Source organism: Cinclus cinclus, chromosome 15 (assembly GCF_963662255.1).
Source record: "Cinclus cinclus chromosome 15, bCinCin1.1, whole genome shotgun sequence".
Taxonomy (NCBI): domain Eukaryota; kingdom Metazoa; phylum Chordata; class Aves; order Passeriformes; family Cinclidae; genus Cinclus; species Cinclus cinclus.
Genome location: NC_085060.1, coordinates 6,151,215 through 6,165,363, shown reverse-complemented (window position 1 = coordinate 6,165,363; position 14,149 = coordinate 6,151,215). Strand labels below are relative to the sequence as shown.

Here is a 14,149-nt window from a genome sequence, read left to right as displayed (position 1 = left end):
ACAGCAGAGGACACAGAATTCAGTACCAAGAGCTCCTCCTGTCTTATGCACTCAACTGCCTCATTTGGATTTGATCAATGTTTAGCTTAAAGCCCCAAACGTTCCCCCATTCCCCATCCACAAAACAGAAAGACCAGTGTACTCAAAGAACTTTGGGATTTACCAATGAAAATATTTTTCTTAGCCTGAAACAATGGAGATGACAGGTTAACTAGGGATGAAAAGATTGTGAGGGCTCTTTATTTTTTAAATTACCTCTATGAACTTGTGAAATAAGTCGCTGAAGTGCTGAGTATTCCACTACTAGTCCACATGTAGTATTATTGCAAGGTAGGTAGAAAAAAGCCCATGAGCAAGAAAGAATAGAGTTTGTCCCACTAATGCAGATCCACTTTAGTAGATAAAAAAAATTCTCAGTAAATTGAAAATAATTTAGCAGCAACTACCACTTCTGCAGAAGAATCAGTGAATGAAGTATGGAACATTTTGGGACTCTTCATTTCATTATTCTTGCCCTTGCAAGTTTCCAAGACAAGAAGAGACCTTCTATCTTAAAAAAGGTTAAGAGTCTCTCTTATATGGAACCTAAATGAGTTTTAGAAAATTGTTTTGCTATTTTCCCCTTACAAAGTATTCAAAAATATTTCCTGAGCTGCAGCAGTATTTCAGCATCAAAGAAAAGCAACATCTGACGACTAATACAGAGTTCCAAGAACTGGCTAAAATTAAGTGGTACATGCACATGAATGTCATCACTTAAGAGTCATTCAGTACAAGGAAGAAACCATCCAAGCTGATAACTGAAACATAACCAATGCCACCGTGAACAAGAAGTCAAAGGAAAGCCATAGTGACAACAGCAAAAAATTATTTTACACCTTGCTTGCCTCAATACTCTTAAGAACAAGATTTTATTATTGCCAGCAAGCCAAGGAGACTTAAAAAAAGTCTCCAAATGTATTTGCATAATTATGAATTTCAAAATTCCATATTCCTTCAAAAGGGATTGCAAGCACAGCTGATGTATTTCAATCACATAGTATAAAGAAGACTTAAGACCACATCTCAAGATCAATGGAAATGGTATTTACACAGAGACAACAGAGCTCTCACTTGATCATTATGGATACTGAACATTTAGTTTATGTTTCATATTGCAGTGTATTCCTTAAGATTCCATAACTGGATACGCATTTGAACAGTACAATGGTAGTACTGACTCACTTCACAACATTACGCATATCACCTTCAAAGGCTTCACCCACAGTTCTTCCAATGATTGTAATATGCAACTTAGAAGTAGCTATTCATACAGAGGCAGCTGAAATGGATACCTTTAATACCTGAAAAACACTATGATCACTATCAGATATTAGGTATGGCTCCTTTGCGCCACAGACTGGACAAAGATTAATAGTAGTACTCGAATATGTAAAAGCAGAGATTATTTTACAAAGCAAGTTCAGCAGAAATAACACCAGCAACACTTAAGAGCCTTCAGGAAAATGGGTAAGAGTAACACAACCCATGCCCTGAGAAATAATCTTTTGTTACTTAATTTTCTCATATTTATAAAATGTCAAAAAAAAAATCACCTTTCCTTGTATGTAACATACTTTGAGTGAAGTCATCACTGCTGTGGTGATGAAAACACCAAAAGGTGTGCTAAACAGCACTCTGAAATAACGACAGAAAACAGCAGAAAAATTCACAAGCACAGCAGCAAATAGCAAGACTACATCTCCTATCCAGAGAGAGATGGAAGAGAGCTCCTAACATCCAACCCACCTTGAGCAGAATCCTAGGGACTACAACAATATACCTCATTAAAGGCAATAACGCTAAAACCTAACATTAATAACTAAATCAGGATCTGCAATAAATAAAGCTAAGCTAAGATGAAGACAAGCCTGGACCTTCAGTTTAGCAATTATGCATTGCTAAAATACAACAATATTTTAAAACAAAAATTGAGAGGCATAGCTGGCTGAAAGAGTAATGAACCACACTGTTCTGTTTCAGCTCTTCTTGAACAGTTCTTCCACACTGCTTTGGTCACAACTGAGAAATCAGGAGAGAACCCGAATCAGGAACACAAACTGTTGATCTAACTGAGGTAGCACCAATACAGACATTGCTAGGGAAAATTACAAATCTGAATTTCTTTAGCTTATACCAAAATTCAGAAGAATCAACAACAGAAACAGATAAATACCTGGTTTTCACTTTAGTCGGGACATAAACATTGATGTCATAACACTGTGGCTTTTCTTTTAATTTACAGTCTCACAAAATTACAAGTTCATTGGAATAATTTTTTAATTAATTACTAAGTGAACAACACCTTGCCAAATATCTAATTTCAAGTATGCAATATATGACACACTTCTGCACACCTCTCTGTGATATTTATGTTTAAAAATAACCACGCAAAATATATTCATTACTACTAATACAGTCCTTAATATTTGGTTGTCTAATCCTATCTATCCAGAGAAAGGGGGTTTTCCTTGTTTTTCAGTTACTTGTGACACAGAAAAATGTCAGATACTTATCAGTTTACCATTGTCTGGACCACAGCATTATGTCAATTTCCCTCCAATATAAATATTTAAACAGATCTGTAGTACAAAAATGTATTTGGACTCTCTACCACTATATATTTAAATTTGTATACTTCCAAGTACAAACAGAAATTCTGAAACATTTTTAAGTTTTCCTTAAAAAAACTAATATTTAAGCAGCAATGCCTTTGGAAAACCAAATTAATGCTTATCTGAACTGGTAGTCTTTATTTTTGCAATACTTGTGAAATCACGCACAATGGTAAAAAGAAATTAAGCCTTTTAACTCCATAATCCAAATCCATAGACATAGGACAAGCCAGCCCCAGATGTCAGTAAAGGTAGAGAAGAGGCTCTGATCTCACACGAAGTACCACAATACAATAATCATTCATCAGTTTTTTCTAGATAAACAGAGTAAGTAGGCATGGAAATTCAAACATAAAGGTGCAGATATGTGAATTTAAAACGTACCCCCGTGAAAGGACAGAACTGTGACACAAAGATGAATGCTTTAAAAACAAAGTGAAACTGGATGGAAGCAAAATGAGGTAAAAGGACAGTGAAAGACTGAAGCAGCTGAGATACTACTATTGCTAACAGCAGAAATACCAAGAAAGAGTACACCAAAAAATTTCTGTGAACAGAAGCACATTTTATAATGGCAAAGGTTGCTTCTTCTTCTCTAATGTGGAAAAAAAATATCAAATGTGGTAAGTTTTCTACACCAGATTTGACTCTGAGTCACATAAACCATTTCATTTCTCTCCACGCTTCAGATATAATTAAATAAAAAAGTTTATAGCATGACACTTCCCAAACACATAAGCATTCCCATTCTACGAATGGCTATTTGGTCTAAATGTTACAAATTATTTGTTAAAAAAAAATAAGAATTACTGGAAACATCATCTTATTTTTTATATTTATGCTAAATGGAATGAGAGACACTTCAAAGGAAAACAAGGCTTCAGCTGCCATGAAATTTTGCTTTTTTTAGTCTGTTCACATCATCAGATTTGAGCATTGTCAACCATTTTAATAAAGGAGGATAATTAGCTTTAAGAAGGAAGAGTAGGGAAAATATGCTTCTTAACATACAAAAGCTATGTTGATAACAAACGTGCATCTACTGTTAGTTTAACAGTTCTGTAACATTTCATACCTGTTGGAAGGAGAATGTCAAAAGGGAACTCGGTGTATAATCAAGTCTGAGAAAGGCTGGACATACAAAGGAACAGAATAGGGAAAGAAAAATAGTCACAGAAATGGTCACCAGACGAGGGAAAAACGTACAGGCAGTCATCCTCAGAAGGACTGAGCAGACAGGCTCATGAATGTACAAAAGGATTGGAGATACTGGCTGAGGGTGTCTGTATGGAGCAGTGAAAGAAAAGAAATGGACACAGAGGGCCACAGGAACAGTTGCTAATAACAGGAGTACTAAAGTAGTAAGAAAGATGAATTATTTTATCAATTGCAGCTTGAATGAAGTTATCTATAAAAACAAGCAAACAACAGCAAGGCGCTGAAACTACTGGGATAAAAAGTGGAAGATTTTCACAAGGTTATAGAGCAAGAAGTGGCAAAAATCAGGTTACAGACAACACAGAGATGTTAACAACAAACACCATTCCAAAACTGACTGCCTCATCAACAGGATGCTTTCCATCTTTAGCAGAGGACACATGAGAGAATCACTCCCAAACTGGAAAAGAAAAATCAATCCCATGTTGGAAAGGCATCCAGCATATGTCCTGTTTCAGAAGGAAATACCTAAAGCTAATCCAAAAAAGATTAGGCAAAGGCTGTCTATTAGTCTTCTGTGAATAAGAACTTCAAAACGCAATTTACTACTCCTATACAAGAAAAGATATGAAGGTATGTTCTAATACTGCACATCTTCAATATTTAGTTACTTGGCTGTGAGCTGCAGAAATGGCAGCTTCCTCCCCTTGGATTCACAGTCCTGGTGGCTCGTTGAACCAGTCTTCATAAAACAAATAAGGAAATCTAACATTTTCTTTTCAAGGATTTTGGGCCCAACCACATAGCAAGTCATGACTAAGCATCTCTAGGTACCAGATTGTCAAATATCCCTGAATCATGCCCATCTACTGCACTGTGCTTTCCATGGAATAATTCATCTTAGACAAGGAAGAAAAAAAATCATGAAAGCATGAAGTATGCACTAAGCAGTATTTTAACTCCATTCAGAAAGAACTAGCCTCCACTACAGCAGTCACACCAACACACTTCAGTATTCCAGGGCACCTGACCAGGATGAAATTTAAATTTGAATATTACAGCTAGCTACGAAGGCATCCTCAAACCATCTCTTATGTTTTGTGTGGGATATGAATCCTCTGGATATATCTCAGAAAATATTCATTTATTACTTTTAGCAGGGCTTAGGTGGGCAGTTTTGCACTGTCAAGATCCAGACGCTGCTGGGTACACTCAAAAACGGTCAGGTCCTCAGAGAGACCTACAAGGAAGATATGAAAAGCTGAAGCCACAATTAGGTGCCTACTTAAGCCACTTCATGCCATCCTGACTATAGCACCCTCATACTTCTCCCCCTTCCATATCTTAGTATCAAGAGACACATATTTTTCCAAAATTTTTTCAATTCTCATTAATTCAGAATTATTCAAAGCCAAAGAAATCTTCATCAATTATCAGGAAACCATGAGATTAAATTAAATAATTGTTTTGCCTTTGGTTTGCTTGAAACTGCTGTAATTCACTTCTCAGGAGGCTACCTAGAGAAACTTTTAAAATGAAAAAATAAAACCATAGAGCAATTAAATTCACACTTGACATCATTGCACACTTCTTGTTATGCTGGGTCAGCATTAATTTTTTATTACTGAATTGCCAATCTATAAGATGGGCATGAAATTCACAAGAAAAAAAATTATATATACTACTTTATAAGAGAGTGATACTCAGACATTATGATGAATGAAAAATCTGTAACTAGAATTCAAGTAATTCAAACTAGGGCAAAACTAGAGAAAAATTGCTGGTTTATACTGAACATTATTGCATGAGAGTGTAAAACAACTCCCACTTTCTTATTCTTAAAAAAAAAAAATACGTTGCCTAAAGAGGTAATTCAGGTAAAGACAGATAAATCCATATACTCATTTTTCCCTTTAGACAATTTAACCAAAACTGCTTGGCTAGTGATAAAGAGGAAACAAAAAAAAATCCTGTCAACATTTCTAGAAGTTAAAGAACAAACATAACCATACTGCTTGGGGCAATGTCCGTGTTACAACCTGGGTACACTAAATCATGAATAAGCTTCCATGAACATATACACAAATTAAGATTTCACCTGCACACAAGGGGTACAGGGCCTCATGGTGTCAAACTTGAGCATAAATAAAATTTTCAGAAGCTTTACATTCTCCCAGGTTTATTTGATAATATTTGTCAAGAAAGAAAGCACTAAAATGCACTAAAGAATGCACCTTGTCATTATTACCACCCTCTCTTTCACATTCACATTACAGTTACATTGTGTAACTATTCTAATTTGATGAAAGCCTCATTAAAAGTTTTTCTGTGCAATGTATTTACTCCTTCTGCTACTTTCTAACCAAATACTGTACCTTCAAAACTATAAAACTGATTTTTTTAAATTGACAGATTATTTAATCCCAGGAAGCAATATACAGATCTAGAACTTTGACTACAGCACTGTGACCTCACGGGATGCTTATTTACCACTGATTTGTATCACATACTTTTTGCGGGGGAAAAAAAAAAAAAAAGATTGTCAAAACAGGATACTAGCACATGAATTTTGAAAATAAGCTTTTAAGAAGTCTTTTTTTCCCTAGAAAAACTCAGAGGCACTGGAACTGTATCATTTGGGTATCTACCTGGCTTTCCACAGGAACACGTGAGTGTGAAACTCTACCTGGTTCTTCATTGCTAACATAAATATTGGATGCCGCACAATAACTAGGCCCAATTTTTAAAGTCCTAGGATCACTTAAACCATGGGAGACTTGCCGGAACTGATCCATGGCTGTTCCTGGTATGCTGATAACAGGTCAATGAGAATAGGCCCAAACCTACCACATCCGAATTTTATTTTCTGTAAAACTACTAATTGTACCCTATTAACAAGCTGATTAATACAACCCAACTCATGCAAAGCCACACAATACTACACGGTATTAATAAAACATATTCAGTGCTCATATGTTCGAGGCTCAGTGATGGCTTCATTAAACCCAAGAGCTCGGAAACAAACATGCAATGCCACTAAGCAATTTCAGTAAGTACATTTGATATCTACACGTATAGATAGCGACTCAAAACAGACATATTTGGCCAAGCAATACTGTCTTTAATATCACTAGGCAGCTTCCCCTGCCATGGCATTAGAAACAAGAATCCACCATAGCATTTCATCAGGAATGTGTATTAACGAGGGCCCCCTACTCCCCGCCTTGCAGGCCGTGCTCATGCAGTCAGCTCTCCAGGAAACCCGGACGGCGAGAAGAGACTTTACTTAAGTAGCGACAAAAGCTGAGGATTTAACAATTAATGCCCCATCCCCGCGCTGATCCTCGCTCAGCGCCGGGACAAGGCAGCCCCGGGCGCCCCTTCCCACAAAGGGGGAAGGCCCGAGGCCTCCCCGCTCTCCCTGCTCATCGGGCCTCGAGTCCTCTTAGCCCCGGCGGCCCCCGGCTCGCTCTATGCGGCCACCGCGAGGGACCCACCGCGGCCTCCACCCCTGCTTGGTTCTCCCTCCTCCTTCCTGCCCCAGGGCCTCGGCTCTCCCTCAGCGCGGGGAGGAGGAGGAGGAGCCGCCGCCGCCTCCTCCTCCTCCCGTTGCCGTCCCCGCTCCCTCCCCTGGGGCCCGGCCCGGCCGCGAGCACCCGGTACCTTGTAGAAGGCCCCGTTGGAGCCCCGCACCTCTACCACCAGCTCCTCCATGTTGTGCGCGGTGCGGGAGACCCAGGCCCGGCGCCGCCTCCCTTCCCTTTCTCTGTGCCGGCGCAGGCGGGGGAGGAGCGGTGTGTGTGTGCGGGGCGGGGGCGCTCGGTTCACGCCGAGCTCGGGGGTGTGGCCGCCCTGGGCGGGAGGGGCGGGGGGGCAGCGCCGGGGGCTCCGCTCGGCGCCGCCGCTCGGGGCCCGGGGCCGCCGGAAATGAAACCGAAACGGCGGCGGGCGGCGCGCGGAGGGCGCGCGCGGGGCGCCCGGTTCGCACGCGAGCGCTCGGGACCCGCGTCACGTGACCGCGGGAGGGGCGGGGCAGGAGCGGGCCCGGGGCCGGCGCGCGCCGCTCGCTCGCCCACCCGGAGCCGCCGCGGCCGCCTCTGTAACGGCCCCGCGCGCGCGCAGCCGCAGTGGCGCGGGACGCGCGCGAACCCGGCAGTTGCGGAGCCAAGGTCCCGCCTCTCCCGCGCGCCCCGCCCGTCGCGCGCCGGAGTGATCGCCCTGGTGGCCAATCGGGTAGCGCGGTGCCGGGCCGCGCGCCTGAGTGACCGGCACTGCCGCCCAATCAGATCGTGCGGCCTGACCGGCGCTAGTCGGGGCGCGCGGCACCCTCAACCAGGCCCGTATGGCGGGGGGGTGTGTGTGTGTGTGTGTGTGTCCGCGCCCCCGTGTCCGTGTGCTGTGCTCAGCCCGGGGCCGAGTTCAGGCGGGGGCGGTGTGGACGTTGCTGAGGCCCTAAACGGCGCCGAGTAACGGCCGCAGGGAGCGATGGCTGTGCTGGACCCGGGGCGAGGCGGAGGGAATGATGGGCCGGAGAGCGCGGGGCCTGCTGGGATGGAAGGGACATGACGGTCGGGCCCGTAGGGCGCGGAGTCGGTCCGTGAGGAGCTTCCCTGGGGGCGAGAAGGCTCAGCCGTGCAGTGGAGTCTGCTTGCCTGGCCACGGCCAGGAGTTAAGAATAAATGTTAATTGAGCACACACCTTGAGTCCTTTGTGCACTTTTGGGGCACCATAGTATAAGAGCTAAAGCTCTTACTGGACACAACTGTCCACGGTGACCAGTGACGGTCTGAGGGAATGGCCTGAGGCTGGATCACAGGAGGTTTAGCTTGGATATCCGGAAAATATGCTTCACCCAGAGGGTGGTCAAGCACTGAACAGGCTATCCAGGGCAGTGGTCACACCCCCAAGGCTGCCAGAGCTCAAGAAGTGTTTGTGCAGTGCTCAGGCAGGGAGTGAGATTCTTGGGACTGTCCTGTACAGGGGCAGGAGTTGGATGATCCTTGTGCGTCCCTTCCAACTCAGGACATTCTATGATTCTGTGAGTTGTGACTCTGCATTAGGAGTAGTCCTGCTCCTGCAGTGGTGGTTCTGCTGAAGACCTGAACACCCCCGAATGAGTCTGGCACCAGACGAGCTGAGCTGAAGGGATGATTCCTCTGTCTCACCCTATAGCAGTTACTTCGTTCAACACACAAGTTCTCCATGTAAAACATACTATTATTTTTGGGCTGTAGATTCCATAATGTTGGAAAATATCTCCAGCATCATTGACTGCAGCCTTCATTTGCATTTAAACACTCACAGACATTTCAACATGACATTGGACATACAGTTCACTGTAGAAGCTGGTGGTCAGTAAAGAGCTCTGATATGATGGAACATCTGGCACGAAAGCTGCTTGTTCAGCCTTACATTAGACCTGCACAAATGTTAACATCTTCATGTTCTCTAACATAACTACAAAGAATCAGAGAAGGAATAAAAGCCCAACTGTTACCCTCTTTAGGCTCCAAAATGGCAATGTATTGCTACGGCTGTGATTTCTCTGAATATGTGTGATGCTCTCCTTACATGAGTCGTGGTAAAATTCTGTACTCCTTGCACTCATTAGACAAGCAGTCACAGGATCAACCTGCTTGGGGATGGCAGAGAGTCCAAGAGGAGCTGAAGAATGAAAACTTTAAAGATGAGGAGCAGAGGAGCAATGACAAGGTTTTTTTTGTATGAATAAAGCCCCACCAGACAGAGATTAGATCTTACAGAGTCTCCATGAAGGAATTTAGATACAATGGATCACTGTTATGACTTGTTCATGTTAGAAATACTTTTAAAACTGGAAACCATATAAATGGTTCAACTCAACATTTCAACAGTCTGCCAGGAGTGATGGTGCCCATCTCTGAAACTTAGATTTTTTTTTTCATTCATTGTTTGTCATAATTATTCTCTTTTTAATCAAATAGGTTGCTGTCATGATGGCAGATTATCTCTGAGCAGACAGAATATAAAGATAATTTAGCTCCATCTTCTAAGTGATTATTTCACTACTCTTCCCAAGAAGAGTATGATCTTCCCTAATGCTTAACTTAAATTTTCCTTGTCATTGCTTAAATTAACATTCTTTATTTTCACCTGACTAGTGGATGTTTTAATCATTGGCTACTTAATGAGACTATGTACGTATTTCCAGAGCACACTCCCTAGTTTATCATCTCATTTACTCCTAACCTTTCCTCTTGCCTTTCAAATTACTTATTGCTTTTCCTATTTTACTTTGATTTTTACTTTGAACTGTCTTCAGACTGAACTGTCCATGCCTTCTGCAATGTGTTCACAAATTAAGTAACTAGTTCTTAGACTTCCAGTAAACTAGATCTTTTCCAATGTGTCTTTATTTCAAATGTGGTGGCACTATCAAAATACATCTCAGTAATTCCATTACAGTCTTTTACTATTAAAGGTAAAATGTTATTTAATTGAAATATTAGAATTCACTGATATATAATCATAGAATCACAAAAGGTTTAGGGTTGGAAGGGACCTGAAAGATCATCTAGTTCCAACCCTGATGTGTGCAGTGTCTTTTATAATTCAACCAAAATTCCCCACCCCTCCACCTCCTTGAATTTTTTCATGTTTCCTGATAATCGCTATTGACCTGTTGCAAGTCCTGGGTCTCGTCCTGAGAATAGAATAAAAACCCAGCGCTTCTATTTCTTACTCAGATCTACACAGCTTGGTGCTTGCAGGCTGATCTGTTGACTGGATTTGTGGCAATCATGATTTGAAGTACCTCTTTTCATCATCCAGATAATTAAAAGGCAAAATAAATCAACTTTGACTTTAATTCACTAATTGATTGACTCAAATGCCTTCTTAAATATTTATAGAGAATGTAAGAAAAAGGTCCCTTCCCATCTTCTCAGGAAAGTTGAAGGACAGAAAGTGGATTTTTAATATTGACACGTTGTTACACCAGTGAAAAAGTTAGATGCGCCTTTGTGAACACACATGTAAAAATAAAAAAACCCGGGAATTGCTCCTCTGCTTTCGGCTTCTCAACAGGTAACTAGTCTGGCCAGGCCAGGCCTGCGCAGCCTGCGGGCCTGGTGGGGCCAGGCTGAGCAGGGCCCTTCCTCTGCTGCAGCGCTGACCACGCTGGGTTCCCCCTCGGCGCTGACCATGTTGGGTTCCCCCTCAGTGCTGACCACGCTGGGTTCCCCCTCGGCGCTGACCATGTTGGGTTCCCCCTCAGTGCTGACCACGCTGGGTTCCCCCTTAATGCTGACCACGCTGGGTTCCCCCTTAATGCTGACCACGCTGGGTTCCCCCTCAGCACGGCCGGGCAGGCCTGGCAGGGCCAGGCTGAGCAGGGCCCTTCCTCTGCTGCAGCGCTGACTGGGCTGGGTTCCCACCCAGGGCGGCTGGGCAGGCCGGTGGTGCGGCTGTAATGCTGCTGCTGTTGCTGAGTTTCACCATAAAATTGCTGGGCAGGCGCAGGGGAAGCCATCAACCCGTGGAATGCTGCTGCTGTGTTCTAGCCTGGCTGCTAAGATCCTAGCCTCTTCCCCAGCACAGCTGCTGAAGAATTCTCCATCGTAAACACCTCTGGCCACCTGGCAGGGATCACATGACCCTCTGCAGGCCTCGGATGAGATATTAACCTTTTTACTGCACACATAAGACTTGCAGACCTTCAATTCTCTGTCAAGTAAGAAAAAAGAAAAGAGTGAAGATACATTGAGAAACAACATGAAGACACTAAGGTCCGATAAGAAGTCAGGTCCCAGATAGGAGGAGAAATGAGGAAATGCCTTAAGCTGAAATTCTCTTGTAAGCTATGGTGATGGGCTATGATATATGGAATATCCCTATAAATTATGGAAGAAGCATGGGGGAGTGGAGTGTTCGCATTGTAGACATGAACAAAAGCATCCATGCTGAACCAGCAGATATTGAAGTAGTTGTGATTCCATGAGAAATTTGAACAGAGAGAAGAGTGATGAAGGCTCTTTGCCCCCAGGGAGGAAGAAGATCTCTGTTCCCAGAGATAAAAATGATCTCATAGATAGATGAAGGCAACTTCTGCTCTTGAACAGCTTATCCTTAAAAATGTACTCCATTGCCTAAAGATTGAGCCCTTGAAAACAGCTGTGGGAAAAGCTGTGTTCGAGGGGGGGGAATTTTTACACAGCGATCAGATTTCCATTCTCCCGAGCAGCTGATTCACAGTGATATTGAAGCCATGAGAGAATAGTTTTCTTGTGGAGAAGTCTCCATAGCGTGTCAAGAGTGACCCTAAATGAACTGAAGAAAGACTATTTTAGAGATGGTGAACTGATTTGTTGTGTCATTGGGAAAGAAAAGAGAGTGTAGGGGGGCAAGGAGAAGTGTTCTGAAGGTTTGATTCTGATTCTTATTATTTTTTTCTTTTAGTTTCTGTTAATGAAGTTTTTCTTTATACCCTTTAAAGTTTGAGCCTGCTTTGCTTTTCCCCTAATCCTGTCTTGCAGCAGAGAGTAAATATATTCTAGTGGGTGCACTGGTGTTTAGTCAGTGCTAGACCCACCACATAAATTGGTGCATTGTCTGGGAAATCTCAAATTGGTGAATTGAAACCACTGCACGGAATTGTTGTTTCTGCCTGGTTTGGAACTGAAACTGCCACATCCAATTAACTATCAAAGTCTCTTAATGGAATTTTACACAGTATTCCTTACTTACACACCCGTTTTTGGCCTTCAGTCTTGACAAGATTCATACAGATTTTAACTCAACTTTTCAAATTTCTATCTGCTGGTTTTCCTTGTGCATTACTTCACATGGGAGCCTCTTATTGCACTCTTTTAATAATGATCAGATGTTATTTTCTTGTTAGTTTGCATGGTATTCTCAATAAAGGCTTTTCAATAACTTCACTGAAGTGGTGATAATATAATAACCAGATCAGCAACTTAGAAGAAGCAGTTAACAGAGATACCAAGATGAAAAACTTCTTAGACATTGCTTTATGAATAATCAATAATAGCTGAAGGTTAAATATAACCACAATATTGCAGTTTTATTAGCTTGTCCTTGACTGAAGTGGTACACAGAAATGACATACCCCAATCAGGGCATAGAGTAGTGGGTATTCCCAGAACTCGTGAAGACAAGCTGAGCTGAACTAGGGGTGATTAGAAGTGTTACTGTGTGTAGACAAGAAATCAGATTATTCTATGCCTGTTCATTCAGTTAATGTGAACTTTCTCTGGGAGTGCTAGTAAAATACTGTGTGAGGTAGCTTTCATATAGAGAGGCAAGAAAAGCATAACAATTGCAAAAAGACAAACCCGAATATTGTAAAATGATTAAAACAAAAAATCCTTCATTACTTGTCTTAGGATGGTGGGTAGTCTTTAACCCTGTAAAAATATATTGGTGGGAAAAGCCAACTAGTCTATTGATTTTCTGTCTTAATTATATAAGCTGATCTTCAATGAAACTTGACTGTTTCTCTGTTTATTTTATAAGCCGTAAGTTCATCTTTGCCTCTGAATATGTAGTTTTCTGTATGGTAGCCAGGGTGCAGGGAGCCATCCAAGGTTCATTTTTTGCCACAGATTCTACTTTAGTGTAGGTATATGTTTCCATGAGGGATTTTCAGTTTCTATGGTATACTGTGTCTTCCTGACCTGAATATGGAAAGAAGACTGAGGGATTTAAGATTACTTTGTGCCTGCAATACACAAGTCTCCCAGTTTAATAGAGAAGAGTCAAAGAAGTAAACACTGGAATCTGAATTTCAGGAGATAATTACAATGTTTAGCTTACACAGATACAATTTTCTAAAACTATGTGTTTTTAAAATACTGCCTATTGAACTGTGGAGCTCTAGCTCAATTTGCTTATTCAAAAAACAACATTGTCATTCAGTTCAAACTCACCTGTGTAATAATTGTCTTGGCATGTAATCTCTTTCTTATTTGCTTCATGTTATGTTATATGTTGCAATTACAGGTCTCATTTAAAATTAATAGTAATTTCTGTATTCTTCCAGAAAAGTGGCTATATATTGCATTGTTGATCCTCAGCTCTCAGTAGCAGATTTCCTTTTTTCATGTCAGTGAATTTGAATATGTACCAGGAAGAATTTTGCTGCTTAATTATTCAGTTTCACCTCCCACTCACTAGTTTCCATCCACTTCTCTCGTAACCCCACAAGTGCATTTATCATTATATCAAACCCGCACGTTATTTCCTCTGCAGAAGCACAACATATTGTAAACAGTCCTTTTTAAACAGACAACACTCACATTCATATGAAAAGCTGCATGTCAGTTTACTCAGCTAATTGT

The 14,149-nt window shown here is 41.8% G+C and overlaps 1 protein-coding gene across 5 annotated transcripts in view; it reads right to left on the bottom strand.

Moving 5' to 3' along the window:
* Positions 1 to 7,613, bottom strand: part of FMR1 (fragile X messenger ribonucleoprotein 1) — a 31,178-nt gene extending 23,565 nt beyond the window's left edge. For all 5 annotated transcript variants that reach the window (XM_062502692.1, XM_062502689.1, XM_062502691.1 and 2 more), the window contains exon 1: positions 7,476 to 7,613. In XM_062502692.1, coding sequence (XP_062358676.1) covers positions 7,476 to 7,526 — 51 coding nt within the window. In that variant the 5' untranslated portion in view covers positions 7,527 to 7,613. The remainder of the gene's footprint in view (positions 1 to 7,475) is intronic.
* Positions 7,614 to 14,149: the final 6,536 nt, after the last annotated feature.